We start from the raw sequence: 19,403 nt of genomic DNA on the forward strand, positions 1-19,403 counted from the left end.
TAGGTAAGCTCTTCCATGCAATAATTTGTCTCCATGTGACTCCATAAAGCATTGTAATGCTGCCGGCAGGCTGTATAAATAAAAATAATAGGTGCTTTGCTAGGTGTACTTTAGGAGTGTTAATCTGTTCTTTCTATATACAGACAGAGTGAAATTATTTTGATACAGCATCGCTTACAAGTTGTGCCTAGTTAGCCAAAATCACGGATATAAGCCATTAATAGAAAAGAAAATGTCATTCTTGAACTTAGAAAACCAAACAATAGAAAGAATGCAATGCTGCTTAAGTGAGGGACTACCAGCAACAGCGAAAAAGAGCTGTTATCTGAAAATGTGGAGACAGCAGACATAATCCTGATGTCATGAGTGATACTAACAAGACCTAGGAACTTACATGCAGGGTGTGTCACTGCTCCTTCCTGATCTGTTGCCCATTTATGTGTTTATCAGCCATTCCATATGGCTCCTAAGGAAAAGCCAGCTTGTGACACTGATGCCCTAGACCACATCAGTCAGAAACTCTGCTAGAATAATTTGCATTGTTAACCCAAATATTTAATATTTTCCTTTTGCCATCTTGTTCTGCATTTTGCCCATATGGCACTTGGACCTTGTTACCACAGTCCATGAGAAGGAAGGTAACTGCAATCATAACTTGAGGAAGGAGTAAAGAAATATATTGCTACCACTGCCTCAGAATAATTTATTGGAAGATGTTTGTGTCCTATCTCTCTTGCCCAAAGCCTCAAACAATATGGTTTATATCATGTAAAAAGTGCAAAACATTTTTTGTAAAAAATAGTATAAATCCATCAGTTGAGCTTGATCAGAAGGTAACAATATCTGCCATACACAAAGAAAACCTAGAGTATAATTGTCTGTAGCATATAGTGAAGACCAACAAAGAAAGATGCAGCTGCCCAGGACAAAACATTTTTAAGTCTGGGTGCAGCCATTGCGAAGACTTGTTTTTCCCTTTCAAAGATGTTTTTTTGATAAACAGGAAGTAGAGCCCCCTCCCCCTTCTGTTTTTAGCAAGCAAAATGCAGGAAGGAGAAACATGCTAAGTTATTCTGTATCTCAGACACCAGCATTTTGAATTGGAAGCTGGAAGCTGTTTGATAACCAGTGCAGCTCTTACAGGATTGGAGTAATGTGATTATGTATTTATTTATTGGTTTTAGGAAATTATCTACTATTTTTGATTTCAAAAGCACCAGATTAATTCATGTTAAAAACTATGTATAGAAACTGCATAACAATCAAAATCATAAAATTACTTTGTTATTAGTGTAAAGAAAAGTTTTACAATCCTATTGGTAGCTGTTATATGCTACAAAGGTCATTTGAACCTGGGTGAACTTATGTAGCCTTTTCAGAGATACTCCATATAAATTGCATTCTACATATCCAGTATGAATATGATTGAAGCATGTGTAACTATATCAAAGCCTGATCTCCAGAAAAATTATCAGACTAGTTTCAAGTAGCTGAAACCCTTCACACTATATGTACTAATGATCATTTATGTGTAGCCATAGCTACACATGAATGTCACAGATTTATCTGTTTATCCATAGGATAAATCCATAGGAGTCTATAGAAGTGGGCAGGGATGGGTTTCGGCCAGCACTACTGCCGGTTTGCTCATGTGTGTGCTTTGAGTGCACGCTTGATGCACACTGCTCGTGCATGTGCAGCGCAAATAAAATTGTTCTGTGTATGCTCAGAACCGAAAAACAAGATTGCGCCACCAACAGTGCCAACCGGGAAATCGGTTCAGGGGTGTGACAGGCCTGGTTCTCTACCAGTTCAAACTGGTCTGAACTGGTAGGAACCCACCACTGGAGGTGGGTAGCATAAATCTTCCTTCAAGATTGTTAGCACAAAAGCCTCTCTTTCAAAAAAGCATCATTATTTCAAATTTAATTCCTATTACCACCTTATTTGCTCAAATAAGTTAGAAGGCCAATGATCCAACCAACAGCGGCTGATATTGTGCTCGAAAGATCCCAACCCACATCCTTAGATTCAGTTCTATATCACCCGCTAATGTGTCCTCCAGCTAATTCTCACAAGTGAAGTCATGTCAGATATTCCCATCTATCGGAAACAAGAGTTGTGTCTGCCTTTTCTGTTTTCTTTAAAAAAAAAAAAATTCTAAGTTGCGATGTTTCGAATATTAAAATAAGATTCAGATCCCTATTGAGTTGGTTGGTTGGTCCAGTACTGCACTGTGTGATTCAGTATTGATATGAAGCTATCAGATCAGGTTACAATGTTAGGAAATTTGGATATATTGTCCTCAATATACAATCACACCATTTTTCTTCTCTGTGGAGAATAATTTAAACTTTTGCAAGCCTGATTCTTTAACTTTAGCACCAGTTGTGATATAGATTTAATAATGCTGAACTTTGAGGTGATAGAGTTGGGTAATCACCACTGAAAATTATTCTTCTTAAAATCTGTCTATACAAAAAAAAACAACTAAGGATTTGTTTTTGTTTTAATTGGAAGTATATTTTTAGGTGGTAATATTTTTTTTCCTATTCCAAACAACATGGTTCGTTATAACTACAGCTGGTAAAGATTTTCAAGAATCAACTTGCCATGACTTGGTCCAATATACTTTTAAATACAGTGGTTCTGATATCTTGAAATCTGTCTCAACTAGTTGTCAGTGAGTGAGGCCTCATTGGAATATATTTACTTTCACTGTTATAGTTATCTTTATTGATAAAGCTCACCACCTGCTTCATCTTAACAAATATTATTTACCCACTCACTTCTGGACTACTTCTAATCATGGTCTTCTTTTAATCCTCCTTGAGCAGCTGAATCTGGTTTCCAGCGCTACAATGTCCAAAAGCACTTCTGATACCTTTCCTGATGGATTACCTCATCCCCCCACCTCTGCAACTGCACCCATTACTCCATTGCGACAGGGTCCTTCTGTTATCAGCTCCTCCACTTTACATAATGTAGGGCCTATTCGCAGGAGAAACTCTGAGAAGTTCTGCACACCAATTTCCTCAGGTAAGATAGTTGAGAAGAAGTTCCAGTTACATCAAATATTGTGCTGAGATTGATCATTTGGAATGTCTTTTGCTGTTCTTTATAACATACTTTCTTCTGCCTAGAACTTGCACAGAATCATGAATTTTACAAAAATGCAGATGTCCGCCCTCCCTTCACATATGCCTCACTTATCAGACAGGTAAAAAAAACCTCTTTATTTTGTAAGAATGCACATAAATGCAATATCATCTGAAAAAGGCAGCAATCCTTACAAAGTGCTGACACTTATACTCAATTGTTAATTGTGGCAAGTGTTTCTAATGTGCCAGTAACGTACTGTAAGATTTTTGCCTTCTGTCCTAACTCTGGGGAATGCAGTTTGGTTAAGCTGCAATTTTAACTGCTGATTTACATCTTGAGAGCAAAATTATCTGTGGTCTTAAGCCTTTGTTTGTGCCTTTCACTAAGCATTCTAGAATTGCTGGTAAATGAATCAGATACATATTCTTTTTTTTCTTTTGTCTATTTTGTGTGAAGAGAGACCTAGAGACGAAGACATAAGGGTTGTATTTCTAGTTTTTATTGCTCTTTAATTATTTATAATTATAGTTGTATCCTGCTCTATTCAGACAGCTCTTGGCAGTTCTGACCTTAGTGCTTCTTAATGCACTACTTTATATAGTCAGGTTAATAGCTCCCTGAATAAGGGTATGGAAGGAACCTTTGCAAAAATGGCCGCGCATAGTCTTTAGGAGGCTTCCAGAGCTCCTGGGGGCTGGGGAGGGCATAAATGAGCAAAAAATTGGCTGGTTTTTTGCTCGTTTTTGCCCCCCTAACTCCCAGAAGCACTCTATAAGCCTCCTAAAGGCTATGCATGTCCTTTTTTCTTTCTTTCTTTTTTACAAAAATGGGCACTCTATAGATTTATGTAAGACTACAGAGTTCCTATATATTCATGTTAGTGGTTCCTAACTACTGAAGTCTCCTTCCAGTCTTAATTTTCTGGCAGAGCAGATATGGTTTCTTTGGGTCATAATGTCCTGTATGAACTGCAACCTTCTATAGCAGATCAAAAAAGTTCAATTCTCATTTAGTTCTCTATTCTATCTTCCATTCTATTCCTTTACTTGACTAATCATTTTCTGTTAGTTTTTTAATTTTAATTTTACTTTTACTTAAAAAAATGTAATAAAGCTATATACAAAGCTATTTTCCCCCTTGGTGCAGGTAGTGACATATGTAAAAATATTAGGTTAGATCAAATGACACTTTCAAAATTCCCAACCCTGCTGAGTTAACAATTGATAGAAATTTACTGTCTCCATCATAATCCCAGTCCTGCAAATTTTGATTATGTTCCATTTTAACTAAAACATCATCTAAAACTGATTGCACCAAATGCCGGAAGTATTGTCTGATCTGAGTAATCGTGAAAGCCAACCTGTTATCTTTTCTCTCTTGACTTTGCTAAATCGTGAGACACATAATAAAAATGAAATGAAAAAAGAAGGGACCATTTTAGGGTGCTCTTCTTTTGCTATATAATTAGAAGCAAGGGCATAAGAATCATGACCAGTTTTTGAAGAATGTTTGAGTACATATCCACAACCTGTATTTGTCTTTATAGTACAATTCTCAGCTTGTAGACATGATTACTGTACCTGCCTTGCTTAGTCTGCTCCATTTTTGTACTTTGGGAATAATAATTAGCAGTAATTTTGTACTTACTATTTAGCAGATCTTGTTCTGAGCAGTTAAGCCTACAGTACTGTATGTAGAACAGAATGTTGTTGTATTTGCATAAGGGAATCTTCTGCTAAATGCAACTATCTAAAACCTGTATTCCCCCAGCACCGCTGCTCCTGATCTACATAGATTAGATCTACTTCCTTATGTGACATATTGTTGTATCCATAATACGTACCTTTACTGGCTTCTACTGCTTTGTCTTGGAATAGGTAATGATAATGTTGCAGTATGTCATTCCTAGATACTTCTACATTTTTGAATATCAACTGATTAGTTCACAAATGTGTATGTATACTCTCAACGCTTTGTCATATAGCTTTTGTTGAGTCATAAGTTCAATTCACTAAAAACCTGTGGTTTTTGGGTAACATCATTTTATGGGAAAACTCAATAATATTGGATCTATATGGCTACTTTGCTCACACTAATTTCCACTTCATTTTCTAATCATTAAGTGTAGAAAAAAAATCAATATATATTAACTCGTCCTAGGTTCAGCATTTTTAATAACTGGTTGAAAGTTTTGTAAACATACCATAATAATGTCAGTACCTTTTGACATTTTTAATAGTGGTTGACCCAGGAATAGTGATGAGAAATGCTGAGTATTATGAGAGTGACTTTTTCTCATGTCTAAATGTAGGCTATCCTTGAGACACCTGACAGGCAGCTAACATTGAATGAAATCTACAATTGGTTCACACGGATGTTTGCCTACTTCAGGAGAAATACAGCTACATGGAAGGTAACATTTAACCTAGGATTTAAATATAGCCTTGCAACATATTTAATATTATTTACAACAATATCAGTTTTTTAAAAAAAATGGAACTCTATTAAACAATGATGAATAAATATGGAGAAATGGATGGACTCAGAAAAAAAATAAGAAATACTAATGGTATACATGTGTGAAGTATGTAGTGTGTGATGAAAAAATATGTTTATGGAAAGAAATGAAATAATAGGTAAGTGTTTTTCTACCTACTTGTATTGATTGTATTTTATGATATTAAGAGATAAACATGTTACTTGATACTCAAGAGTCGAAGACAATGAGAATAGATTTATTTAAGAAGTGTATGTAGTTAAAACCAGAAGAGATGGAAATTAATAAGAAATGGATGAATAGAAGTAGAAAAATTAAGTGACCAGTATGTAAAAGAGATTTTGAGGTGATTTGATCATATGGAATGAATGAATGAGAAGTACATTGCAATACAAATATATGAAGGAAAAGTGGAAAGATTTAGAAGTTTAGATATTGCTGGGTAATGTTGATCAATTCCTCAACTTTAACTTGTAAACAGAGATGAAATGAAAAGACAATACAGGTAGTCTTCAACTTACAACAGTTCATTTAGTGACCAAAGTTCCAACAGCAGTGAAAAGGGCACTTATGACCATTTTTCACACTTACGACCATTGTAGCATCCCAATGTTCAGGTGATCAAAATTCAAATACTTGGCAACTGACTCATATTTGCAGTGTCCTGGGGTCACCTGATCTCCTTTTGCGACCTTCTGACCAAAGTCAATGGGGAAATCTGATTCACTTAACAACTTTGCTACTAACTTAACAACTGCAGTGATTCACTTAATAAGTGTGGCAAGAAAGGTTGTAAAGTGGGACAAAACTCACTTAACAAATGTCCCACTTAGCAACAGAAATTTTGGGCTCAGTTGTGGTCGTAAGTTGAGAACTCTGTACGTGAAGCACTATATGGCCATGGTGAAGATAAGGTTTGCAAAGAGAGTATGAAGAAGTACAGCGTCCAGAGTCAGTTTGGATAATGAGATTGGTGGCATATACATTTAATAAATAAATAGTCATGATATTAGTGTATATTACATTTAATTGAATATTTCCCACTTTAATTTCTTTGGCTTATATTTCTGACTCCTTTTCTGTGCTCTGTCTAATGTTGCTAACCACAAAATGGAATTGTGTGTTGGTTGTATGTGTGTGTCTGTGCATGCATGTGCATGTGTACATGTTCTAAATGTAGAAGACATACAGGACTGAATTTGAAATTATTGTTAGAAAAAATGTGTTTATGGCTTAACTGGGTTATATTTTATTTGTATTCTGAAGGTGGGCATGGTATTAAGTATTTTACAAAACTTATACACAATTGCATGTCGATATATTCACTCTATGATTTAGTAGCATCATGGTTGAGTTTCCTTATCTCGTTCCATGTTCCACAAAACCTGCATTGAAAATCTTAATATGTGAAGGTAAAGAGTAAGATTGTAAAGAATATATTGTGCTATATAATGTACTTGGGTATTTGAGATGACTTAACATGATTCAGTGAAATGAGTAAAATGATATTTGAGTGACTTGTGAATCCTTTTCTTTTCTTTTTCTTTTTCTTTTTGCTTCTACTATAATATGTGTGGAAGACAAAACTATTATCTCTCCTTCAGTAAAATATATGGCGTATTCCATATCTTCCACAAGTAAGGTGATCTGTTCTTTAGCCATTACCCAAAGTGGAGAAAATAGATATCTGAGTCATTTTGTATCCATTATTATGTTGCTTCCAGTTAGGATGAAGGGGTTGTGAGACTGTCGGGACTGATGAATTCCACCTTCTTGAGCACAAGATATTCCTCTGCCTCTATGGCTTTCTTTCTGAGCTGTGGGCTATAGTTTCTCTTGATGAGAATGTATAGTTCCTCAGCACAATAAACAGATAATTTAACATAAAATGTGTCAAAATGCATGGATGATTAAACAAGATTAGAGCATTAGGTTCCATCCCTCAGAACAATGTGTTTTACCTTCTGAGGTGGGGATAACGATGTGTGGGTTGGTGACAACAGCATGTGACCAGTCTGTTCCATTATAAGCCTGCAGAAATAGGTCTGCAGCTGCATGCGTGTGGCTTCAGTACAAGAAAAGCAGAAGGGAAGTTCAAGATACTAGAAATAGAAAATAAGGTTAATGATAACCTGGGGGGGTTGGTATCTCACTGCATGTGGCAAATAGATGTTTCAGTCAACCATTCAGGTTAGTTTCCCAGATAACAAGGAGTACTTGCCATAATACAGATGGCATCCTAATAGGATAGTTGTGTGTGTGTGTGTGTGTGTGTGTGTGTGTGTGTGTGTGTGTTCACAAGAGAGAAATATGCAATACTCAAACTTAGCTTTCAGTCCTGGGAGAGAAGTTAAACTTTACAATGCAAGTTTGTCTTATAATAGTTTTCAGTATCCAGGCTTTTGTCCTGAACATATTCTTGAGGTTCTAATTAAGATCTGATCACTTGGTATATCTTGTCCTCCAATTGTAAAATAAAAAAGAGGAAGTTACTGTTACAGTGCTTACCCTATTTTTCAGACTATAAGACACACTGGAGTATAAGATGCACCATGATTTTGAAGAGGTATTTTTTTTAAAAAAAAAAGTTTTTGCAACTCTGCAGGCCTCCCAAACTCTCTGCATGCCTCATTTTTTGCAAAAAAAGGGGGGGAGGTATAAAGAGCTTTGGGAGGCTCTTAGAGTGCTCCTGGGAGCTGGAGGGGGCAAAAACAAGCAAAAGCAGCCCCCTTTTGCTTGTTTTTGCCTGCCCCAGCCCCCAGAAGCACACTGCAGGCCTCCCAAACCCTCTTCATGTCCACTTTTGCAATGGGTCGGGGTTTTGGGAGGCCCAAAATGCTGCATTCAGTGTATAAGATGCACCCAGATTGTCACCTTTTTTGGGGGGGAAGGTGCGTCTTGTATCTGAAAAATACGGTATATACTTATATCACCATAAATCTTTGATGACAGCAGAGGGTTTGAGTCTGGCTATAATCATGTTTAGGCATGTTCGATTTCACCTTTGTAGTACCTCTTGGGAATTAAAGAACTATCAGAACAAAGACAGAATCTGCAAATTTTGTGTGGAGAGTAATGGAAGATGTCCCTAGCTCAATCATAGAGAACAAGAATTCACATAGAAGAGCGGTGGTCCATCATTGTAGATTATAGGGAATAGTACACTAAGGACCAAGTTTTGTGTGTGTGTGTGTGTGTATGTATGTGTGCTTCCCCTAAATCAAGCCAATTGTATCTAGAAAAGTGACAGTTTAAAAATATTAGGCACCAAGGTTTGTTTATATTATAAAATTCAAAATGCCCTCTTTGCGGGTTTGTTTTTTCTGATTAATATTTTAGTAAAACCGTACTGTATATCCTTAAAATATGAAAATTGTGTGCGGGTCTGTTTCTCTGTGTGTATTTTTCTTCATGTGAAATAGTACTCAATTTCCATTTTTAATTTGTATTTTTGACCTGTTAATAACCTCTGTCTCTGAATCTATTTGCCCTTCCTTGCTTCAGTGATATCTGGAAATAGAAGAGACTAGTTCTCTTTGGGATGGGGGGAGGGGGGAGGGAGAAAAAAAGAAAAGCAGAGGGTTGTCTCCAGAGCAGAGGAGGGGTGTCATGTTCCTGCAGCTGGGCATCTTTGCCTTTCAGACAAAGCCCCGATAAGATTCCATCCTCCAGACATGACATAATTCTGCCAGTGTCACACTCAGCCCCCGATACAATCACTCCCTTAGACGGGAAGCCAGAGTTATTGTGTAGCCGTCAGACTTTGATAACGGGCAAGCAGAACTTGCTGCTTGTTAAGCAAACACAAGTCTGAGAGCAGCAAATTACTCTGAGAATGAAAAGGAGGTCATGGCATTAAGCTCTTGTGGGAAGTGAGTTGATTTGGATCAATCCAACAGGGACCATGGAAATCTGAACTTGCCACAGTGAAGTTTGTTGGAGAAGGCAGCTGCCCTCTAGTCCAACTCATGCTTTGAGAGGATCCATGAAATAACCCGTTACGAGATTTCAGAGGGCAAGCAGAGTATAACCTCTTCTTAAGATACTTCTTGTTTCCAGGGGAAAGCAATTTTGTTTGTACTAGTTAAAAATTACTGGTCAAACTTGCTGCTTGAAGCATTCTTTTTGTTTATGATGTGGAATGTTTGTGAACAGTTTTTCTTTTCAGAAGATGAATTGTAAGGTTTCAGAAAAGAAAGGAAGAAGTCATTTCCTATCTTCTTTCCTTCTCGTGAATGTATGTATGATTCTAAGATTTATGCATGATTTTTTTAAAGATTAAATATGAAACTGCCAAATATAGGACTAACAGAAAATCTTTACATAAACTTCTAAACATAATATCAGCATTCCCATATTGTTGGTTTTTGTCTCTATCTTTGGTGTGCGTTTTGAGTCATTTTATTCCAGGAGCACACATAACATTCAAATTGCTGATTACTCACTGTGTGGAACATGTTTTAGACAAGTTACATAGTCATTGTAGTAGATTTTCTATATAGATAGTCCTCACAACCACAATTGAACCCCAAATTTGTTGTTAAAAGAGACTTGTTAAGTGAATTTTGCTCCAATTTATAACCTTTATTGCCACAGTTATTAATTGAATCAATGCAGTTGTTAAATTAGTAACAGTTGCTAAGTGAATCTGGCTCCCCTGTTTATTTGCTTGTCAGAAGGTTGCAAAAGGTGACCCAGCACTCTGTAACTGTCATAAATACATGCTAGTTGCCAAACATCTGGATTTTGATCACATGACATGTGAATGTTTTATGACACTTTTTTACTGTCATAACTTTGGTCACTAAAGTTTTAAGTTAAGGACTACCTGTAAATTGGGTCTATAGCAACTTGTCATAACCAACTCACTGCAGGGCAACTCATTACAGGGTAAGAGTTACACTAATATCAAAGAAATTGTGGAATAAAATGGTTAAATAAAGTATGCGAAAGAAGCAACAAAATGAAATGTGAATGATAAAAATTAAAATAACTTTTAAATTATTTTAAATAATTAAATTGAAGCATTGAATTGTCCATGAAGAATTGTCCCCTGATGAGTTGACCAAGCATGTTGGCCATGTTGAGTTGGCCGTGGCAAATTGGCTGTGTTGAGTTGGCTGTGGAGAGCTAGCTGTGACAAGTTGTCCTGTAAAAGAAAGATATTTCTGCCTGCATATAAAAGAACAGTCTTTCACCTTCCCAATCCTATTTCCTTCCGTTCTTTGTAACATGAAGATACCCAATCAAAAGCATGGCAAGTTCCTCTATCCAGGTCCTCCACTATTTTCATATATCTTTATTCAACTACACAGATTTAACTGTGCATTCAAGTTCACTAACCCATTTTTTGTCTCTACCCCTTAACACACACTCAAACCATGCATTAAACATGGATCTCAGATACACATATGAGATCTGTAACACATATAGATTGAACTGCCTCTGGACAGTTCAACTTGTAGCTCATTTTTCTTGTTTCTCTTCACAACAATATACCTTTGTCCCTATGTCTGTGACCCATCTTTCTTTCTTCAGTCCCCATGTGCAGTGTCTCTTTGTCCTCCTGCTTCTCAACGAATAAAGGTAAAGCTTCCCCTTTACCGCAGTTCAGCAAAGGCCTTTGGTAACAAACCTAGATTTTCAGATGAGTGGATGGCAGCATCTCATCTGGGCAGAGAAACTAAGCAAGGTGGGAATTAATACTCAAAACAGTAGACCACCAGGAAAAACACCAGGGCTCTAAGCCAGGCTGAGAAGTTCAAAACTATCTCAGAGGTAAGCAATAGCAAATAACTTCCATGTTGTGGCCAAAAACACTGCCATATCCATGCATGTAATCAAAATCCAGTTTTGCTCAAGAGTTTTTAAAACTTTATTAAACTTCATGTGTCATTGGAATGTAAAGCTCAATTTACCTCATAGGCATTAATATTTCTGATACACATTTATATTTTAGAACATGCCAAATTATTTGCTACATGTCATCTTAAGAATACAAAGCATATATCTAAAAAACATGTAGAAAAGCTGCACATTTTATGTTGGCAGAGGGTTGGGAAAATATTGCTGTCAATTCCCTTGTATGTTTCTGGTTTTGGGAGTGGCAAAAAAATAAATGCATTTGTGGTATGTCAGAGAAAGGAGTTGCACTTACTGTTGCAATTGGCTGGCTGGCTTTAGTTTTTGCAGGCCTGTCCTAGTAGAAAGACTTCTCATTTACCGGTAATTACACAGGGAGTTCAACTTCTCTGAAAGCCCTGGATCTTACTAGTCACCTGCATCTATAGTTTCTCTCCCTTTTTCTTTATTTGAGAAAAGGAACTCTTCCTGTGGTTAACATAAGCATTGTACAATATTGGGCTCATATAACAAATTGCTGAAAGCTCTAATATTGAGAGTGACCACATCACAGAGTTTTATCATAGATGGTGGCAGATGGTTAACCTATTCAAGTATAATATAGAGGCCTTAAAGAATTTTCATTTCTGCTTGTTCAAGAATTATATAATCTTTGTTGTTGGAGTCTAGAAAACAATTATTAGCTGACACCTAGTCAATTCACCTGCCAGAGGAAGAATTTTTCCTACTATGTAATTATTTACAATACAACAAATTTCAGCTGTAATAGCTTATGTTATGCTATAATCATGTTCTGAAAACACCAGATATGAAAGTGCTTCAGGGAATACAACTGCTGTGAAATTCACAAGCAGCATGTGATGTCTTTAGCAATGATATCAACTGTATATAGCCTTGTGCTTTTATGTTTTGCTTATAGTTTCTGTTACCAAGAATTAAGAGTATTCTTACTGGCATCCCTATATGCTATATAGGCAGATGCAAAAGTGTACTATTTCTGATGTTATTGCCATTTATTTTTTTTATGCTATATGTAAATATGGTATTAAAACAAATTTAAAAATCAATTTTGTAGAATGAAATAATTTCAATGTATTGTAGGAATGAAAGAACAATTGTTGGTCCAAGTGATGTTGATTTAAAAAATGGGAACAAGCCTCTGTTTATCATACATGCAATATTATTTAATAACTATATGGAAATATTATTTACTATACCTATAATTCTTCTGAATTTCAAACTAGCTTTTAGATCCCAAAGGTGCTTTTCCATAGACATTTAGTTTTTGAGGTGAATCAGCCAAATATAAGCAATCTGCCCTATTGTGAGGGTTCTTCTCTTTTATACAGATCTGTAAGATGTCCTGTGCAATATGTCCTCCTTCACGAATGAATTACATGAAAAAGATTCAACTTGATCATTTCACTTGATTCATTTCAGTACTATCCAACTTTCCTTGTCATCCCATCCAAAAATCCATATAAAAGATGGATACATCTACTGCAGGGCAGACTTTGAACATTGATCTACAGACTTTAGTCTTTCAGGGAAGTCTCAATATGTAGAAGCCTAACTATGTAGACCTTTCCATGCTTGAAATTGCTGTTGCTGTGTGAATTAAAGATTGCGGCAACAGAATTCTTGACAAATGAATTTAAACAACCTTATTGCATACTGAATATGTTTGAATTATTAATTTATGAAAAAGACTTATCCAGGGGATGGGAGCTTATGAAACACATGATGTTGCTTCACAACAGTTACCAGTACTGATCCAATTTTGAATAATGTTGGGAATTGTGGGTCAGAACATTTGAGGAACACATGTCCATTCCTATATTAGATAAGTATAGATATTCAATTAGAAGAGAATGTATATAGCTCAGGGTTGAACTATGGAGTTCTTAGTATTCTCTCACCTTCGTTGTTTACTTGCAAACATTTAATTACCCAACTTAATAACATCAGTGCACATAATATAGAATATAGAAGTAATAATATTCTTCAAACATGTGTATCTCTTAGATCCTTTTCACCCTTTAATGAATATTTTTTTCTCTTAGCCATAACCTACAAAAGAAGATACTGATACTTCAGTTGTCAGACAAACTGTCAAGCTTAAAAGGAAAGGGGTAGAGTTATTGTGCCATCCAGATTGACCTATCTGGACTTTATGTTGTAATACATATGACTTAAGATTTATGTTATATTACTTAAAAATTAGGTTATAAAAAGTAAATACTTTTAGAAAAGCATGAACAAAATTCTTAAAAGATGTGATATCTAATTATTCCACAAAAATATTCATCATCCACATCAGGGGTGTCAAACTTGCATTATCACAGCGGCGTCATGTAATGAGGTGACTTTTTTCCCCTTCACTAAACCGGGCGAGGGTGTGGCCAGCACATGATGCATCTGGCCCATGATCCACATGATTTACCATACCCTGTCTGCTAGTCATCTATAAGCTTCAGATAGATTTTTAAAAATCTAATTGTTGGTCCTAACTGTATTTAAATTATCAATTTCCTTTTTTTAAATGTGAATGTGAGTGTGACTTACAGAGAAACAGTGGTAATTTAAACTGTGTTCATTTTTCCCCTTGGTCTTAAAAATGAATAAACTCCCTGACATATTTGGTAGCTAAAAGGGATGGTTCATAGCTAGAATCACGTAAGGATGATAAAGGCTAAAATACACATAAACAGGGGGATTCCCTACCCCCACATATTTACAAAGCCATGTATATGAGATTTTATGTTCCAAAGAAGAAATTTGCACACAGACAAGACAAATGTTCTTTGTCCATTTTTTGATTATGGAAATTTTGGTGGGTTCTTAAGAGTCACAGCGATTAGAGCATCTACTTTCATCTTCATTTTAATCACAAAACTAGTAAAGTTCAGGCCACTGAAAATTTTAGTGTGAAATTTGCCAATGCAACATAATTATGAAACTCCAAAAATGAAGGCTAGGGACCATATATAACCTATGAGTAGAGAGTATTGTAGAGATGCAAAAAGGAAAGGGTAAGGTCACATATATGAAAATTAGAAGCAAGGCTGGTGATAGAGATTCAGACTTTAAAAAGTGCTGCTGGGAGTGGGTGGGTTAACAAAAGATTGCTGGGTTGGTGGGTGAGGGGAATAAAAAGTCATGAATTTGAATAATCTAGAGCAGGGGTCAACTTTTGGACCTCAGGGACCACTAAATTCATAATTTTAAATCCCACGGACCACTAATATGATTTTTTTTTAAAAGATAAATAGTATTTAGTACAATATAAAAAATGCAAATGATTTTTCTGTGGACCACCAACATTTTCTCACGGACCACCAGTTGGTGACCACTGATCTAGCGTAAGTAGGCAAGTGGAAGGCTGTTGAGTAATTGGACAAAATGTGCAGCTGGCTGATATATTGTTCAGAAATAAACATCACAACTGATAAAGAAGCAAATGTCTGTGAATAATATGGTGAAGCATTCCTCTGAGTTAATAAAAATAAAAAAGTGGCTCTCTTAATTTTGAGTTGCAAAGAGGGATCTGCATTTCCTTCTCTTCATTTCTACAGTTACCTTTCCTTTCCTTACTGAAAGGAGAGAGAAGCTCCACAGTGGCTGGTCATGTTTCCTGTCTCATTTAAGGTTCTCTGTGCCCCAATCTTGTACAATTTGCCTCATTGTCTATTCCTCAGATGATGCACAGCATCATCTGAGGAATTTTCTGGGCTGCCATTTAAAAAGGCCCCTTCAGATGAAAAAGGAAATGGGTACTCTATATTGCTCTCCTGTTGCTTGACTTTGAGTGGATCATATCTTTGGCCTGTTTTGAGTGGCTTGGTATTAGTTCCCATTTCAGGAATTTTTGAAGAGGAAAGGCTCAACTTGTTAATTTTAGCACAAACAAATTTGTGTATTTTTTGTCTTTCAATATCTGACTCACAGTGAGCTATCAACTATTTCCGATGAAATACTGTTTTTGTGTGGTGTATTTTCCACTGTTCATAGTTTTCATTTCTTCAGTATATCTATTTTTGTTGCACATGTGACTATTTACTATTTTTAATTAGCTTTATGTGTTCTTATTACTAACCATTCATAGATGTTTAACATGCAAATCAGTCACTGAACTTGTCACCAAGATTACAAATTATTCTGTTACTAATGAGGAAATAGGTGATTCTATATTAAAATTTGAATCCCAAATTTGAAAATGAGGTGTGCTGCATTTTATGAGGAAAACTTGGTACAGCTTTGCAACTTCCTTCCAAGTTAGTTGATTTGATAGTGACATGTTATCCCTTTGTTTGGAAGATGATGTCAAGGAAAGGGAACTGCCATGAAGTTCCATTATCCTAACTTGCCATTCTCTAACTTTTTTAAATTAGTTTTTCTTAAAACAATCTCTCCTCTCCCCAACAAGGAACATAAAAAACTGTAATAAATTCATTTCATTCTCTGTCTAGAATATTTTCCTCATATTTGTAGAGATGAATTTTCATATTCATTACTTGCATCTCTGGTAAATAATTTTTAAAAAGTGAATGCCTGTACATAAGTTGTTGTTGGGGGGAGGTTGACACACACCAGAGGTGGCATTCAGCAAGTTCTGACCAGTTCGGGAGAACTGGTAGCAGAAATTTTGAGTAGTTCAGAACCTGTAAATACTACCTCTGACTGGCCCCGCCCCATCTATTATCTGCCTCCCACATACCAGCTGATTGGAAGCGAATAGGGATTTTGCAGTATCCTTCCCCTGGAGTGAGGTAGGAATGGAGATTCTACAGTATCATCCTCCTGCCACGCCCACCAAACCACACCACGCCCACAGAACCAGTAGTAAAAAAAAATGAATCCTACCATTGGCACACACACACACACACACACACACACTCATGGAGTTGTGGTGTGAAAATAGCACTGGTGATAGATATAGTAGTATCAGGTGACAGCAACATCAGGAAATATGAAAACCTGGAGAAGTATTAAGTCCTGAAGAAAGAATTAGAGAGGATGTGGAAAATAAAGGCCAAAGTGGTCTCAGTGGTAATAGGAGCACTCAGTGCTGTGACTTCTAAGTGACTCCAAAAGATTCCAGGAACATCATCAGATCTTCCTGTCTAGAAGAGTGCAGTGTTAGGAACAACTAAGGTACTTCACAGAATTTTCAAACTCTCAGGCTTCTAGTAGAGGGCTTGAGTGTGGAGGAAGACCCATTCCACCTACAACAAACTCAAGGCCCGCGGGCCAGATCTGGCCCAAGGGGTGCTTAGATCTGGCTAGCAGAGCCGGCCTTGAAATAACAAAGGACCTGCACACAGTGCCTCTGCCATCAAAAATGGAGTGCGTGGAGATGGACATGCAGCTCCCCCAGGCTCTGTTTTCTCTGGCAGAGCGCTATCAAAACAAACTAAAAACAAAACAAAAGGAGAATGTTTCCCCTTTTGCATCTGAGCATGCAAGAAGGAAAGGAGAAAGGGAAAGAGGAAAGACAAAGAAAAAGAAGGGAAGATGGGAAGAGAGCAAGGAAGGAAAAATAAGGAGAGGGGAAGGAAGAAGAAAGGTGAATGAAGAGGGAAGGAAAAAGAAGAAGAGGGAGGAAGGAAGAGTATAATGAAAGTGAGGGAGGATCCCAGGGAAGACCAGCCTTAGCGCTTGGCCACCATAGGTGCCCCTGACATGTCCACCATGGTACTATGCTCCCCCGCCAGCTCTCCGAGGTCAAACATAACACTGATGCAGCCCTCAGTAAAATCGAGTTTAATACCCCTGATCTATAGTGCTTTAAGTTTTATCCATGTTCGGAGAAGGAAATTGTATTCTGTAAGTTTTAAAATTCATACAAAAAATAATTAATAAATAATATGTACTAATATAATGAATGCTGCTGCTATTCTTTGGGTGTAGACATGTAAAAATTGGCTTTAGACTGTTGTACTAAGGTCAATTGCGTCAACCTTTTAGCAAGCGCTATTGGGATATTTGTTTTTTATGATACGGACTGATCTGAGTCAAGATGTGGTTAGATGACACTTTTATTTTCAATTCTTACTTTAAGCAAAAACCACATAGTTAATCAGAATAGGTATCTGTGAACTGAAAGTTGAAAGAAACTAGTGTAATCATTGACCAATCATCGACTCCCTCTAATGGTTTGGTTCAAAAACTACAAGTACAAATACTTTGTACCTACTAAACTAACTGATCATATACTATGCATGTTGCAAGTGGAGCTCCATTGGAGAAAATGGGGTAAGGAGGGAAGTGCTGGAAAAATGTCACACAGACTCCCGTTGAGAACTGGTATGGTGAGAATAGAAAATGGACATCCAAATGTTTGTGTTTATATCTTTGCAGGAAATGGAGTGGATAAAATGTTGTCCATCTTTGTGTTCTGTATTGATACAAACATATAAGCCATCTTGTCTATATTAGAAAAAAAATGTTGTTACAATTTTTAAAGCCCCTGCCCATGAAAAACAGCTTTTAAATTATTTTTGTGAGTTGCCTTCCAACATGGCTGTTTAGTTATCACTGGAAGTTCTAGATACACTTTTCTTTTTCATTGGAAGAATTAAAGCAAAGTGTTTTTTTTTCTCCAAAGGGATTATGGGTAGAACAGATATTTTAACACCAGGACATGTTTTTTTTCCTGCAAGTATATATTTCGTGTGACACAAAGAAAGTGTTTCAATGTTTTAATGATGATAACATTTAGATAGCCTTCTATAGCACTTTGAAGTATTCTTTTAATAGAAACTGGGCAAATGCAAAGTAAACAGGTGCCAAGAGGTAAAGTGCCCAGTGCCTATAAAGAGACAGGTGTGAGGAGGCTTTCAATGATATGACAACAGCAGCACACATGGTAAGGAGCTGAGGGAGATACTAAATGGCTGGGATTTGAGCTGGAGAACCGGCTGGGCCAGAGGCATAAAGCAAACATCATTAGAAAAGGCAAAGATAAGAAACAAACAGAGCAGCCAAGGCTGATATTAGACAAATACTCTGTAAAAATACAAAAGCTGCATAAAATCAGGCAAGAAGGCCTCCCTAGAGCATGGAGTCACAGAATTGAAGCAAAAAAATAAAATAAAAAAGCAAGATGTGCTTGACAGAACCCTGCTACCACCCACTGGTGGGAAGATAAAGAGGAATAAAAAAGGGTAAGTTCCAAAATGCGAAAAAGTTGAAGATCCTTCAGAAATCAAGCCGTGTCAGCCATCAGATTGGCATTGTGATACAAAATTATGCTTCTAAATTTGAACAGAACATTCTTGCAAAAAAAAAGTTCCAGAAAGATGTGAGAATAGCATAGAACAATAGGGGACCAATAATAAATCACAATAATTATGTTACTATTACATTTCTTACTAGGTGTACAAAATAAGATAATGTCACACTTCTGTTTATAGGAAGTGGGCAAAAGCAATAAAATAGCACACTGATGCTAAAACAAATCTAGGTTTGGATCGGAACCTCTGATTACCAGAAGAACAAGACTCACTTTTAAATCATAGTATTTGGTCAGTTATCTAGTTGGGAAACAAATGTGCCCAGGGTACTATTCAGTGGTGGGATTTACTTACTTTCCCTACCGGTTCGCGAATGTGAATGTATGCGCCTCATCTGCGCATGAGCACCACCTTCTGGGCATGTGCAGTGCTTGCACATTACATCGGGGTGGGTGGGTGGAGCCTCTCGCAGCCGCTGCTACCGATTCACCCCAACTGGAGAGAACCAGCTGAATACCATCTCTGATACTGTCCCAACAAGAAAATCACATCCCTTGAGAAGAACACATGGGAAGTATATTTCCAAATGCATTATCATTCTTATGAGCCATAGGAAAAATGCATCATTTGTTTTCCAACTATGTATTCCAACCAGATATCAAATAAGGCAACCGCATTTTTACAGAGAGTGCCTAACATATCTTTGA

General features: G+C 36.7%; 1 protein-coding gene across 6 annotated transcripts in view; it reads left to right on the forward strand.

Annotated features, from left to right (window-relative positions):
• FOXP4 (forkhead box P4) overlaps positions 1 to 19,403 on the forward strand; it is a 175,442-nt gene that overhangs the window by 135,729 nt on the left and 20,310 nt on the right. For all 6 annotated transcript variants that reach the window (XM_014064164.2, XM_014064162.2, XM_014064163.2 and 3 more), the window contains 3 exons: positions 2,838 to 3,039; positions 3,144 to 3,220; positions 5,414 to 5,515. In XM_014064164.2, the coding sequence (XP_013919639.1) occupies positions 2,838 to 3,039; positions 3,144 to 3,220; positions 5,414 to 5,515 (381 nt within the window). The remainder of the gene's footprint in view (positions 1 to 2,837; positions 3,040 to 3,143; positions 3,221 to 5,413; positions 5,516 to 19,403) is intronic.

This window comes from Thamnophis sirtalis, unplaced genomic scaffold (genome assembly GCF_051295495.1).
Source record: "Thamnophis sirtalis isolate CommonGarterSnake01/CBP01778 unplaced genomic scaffold, rThaSir2_p1.2 scaffold_7, whole genome shotgun sequence".
Classification (NCBI taxonomy): domain Eukaryota; kingdom Metazoa; phylum Chordata; class Lepidosauria; order Squamata; family Natricidae; genus Thamnophis; species Thamnophis sirtalis.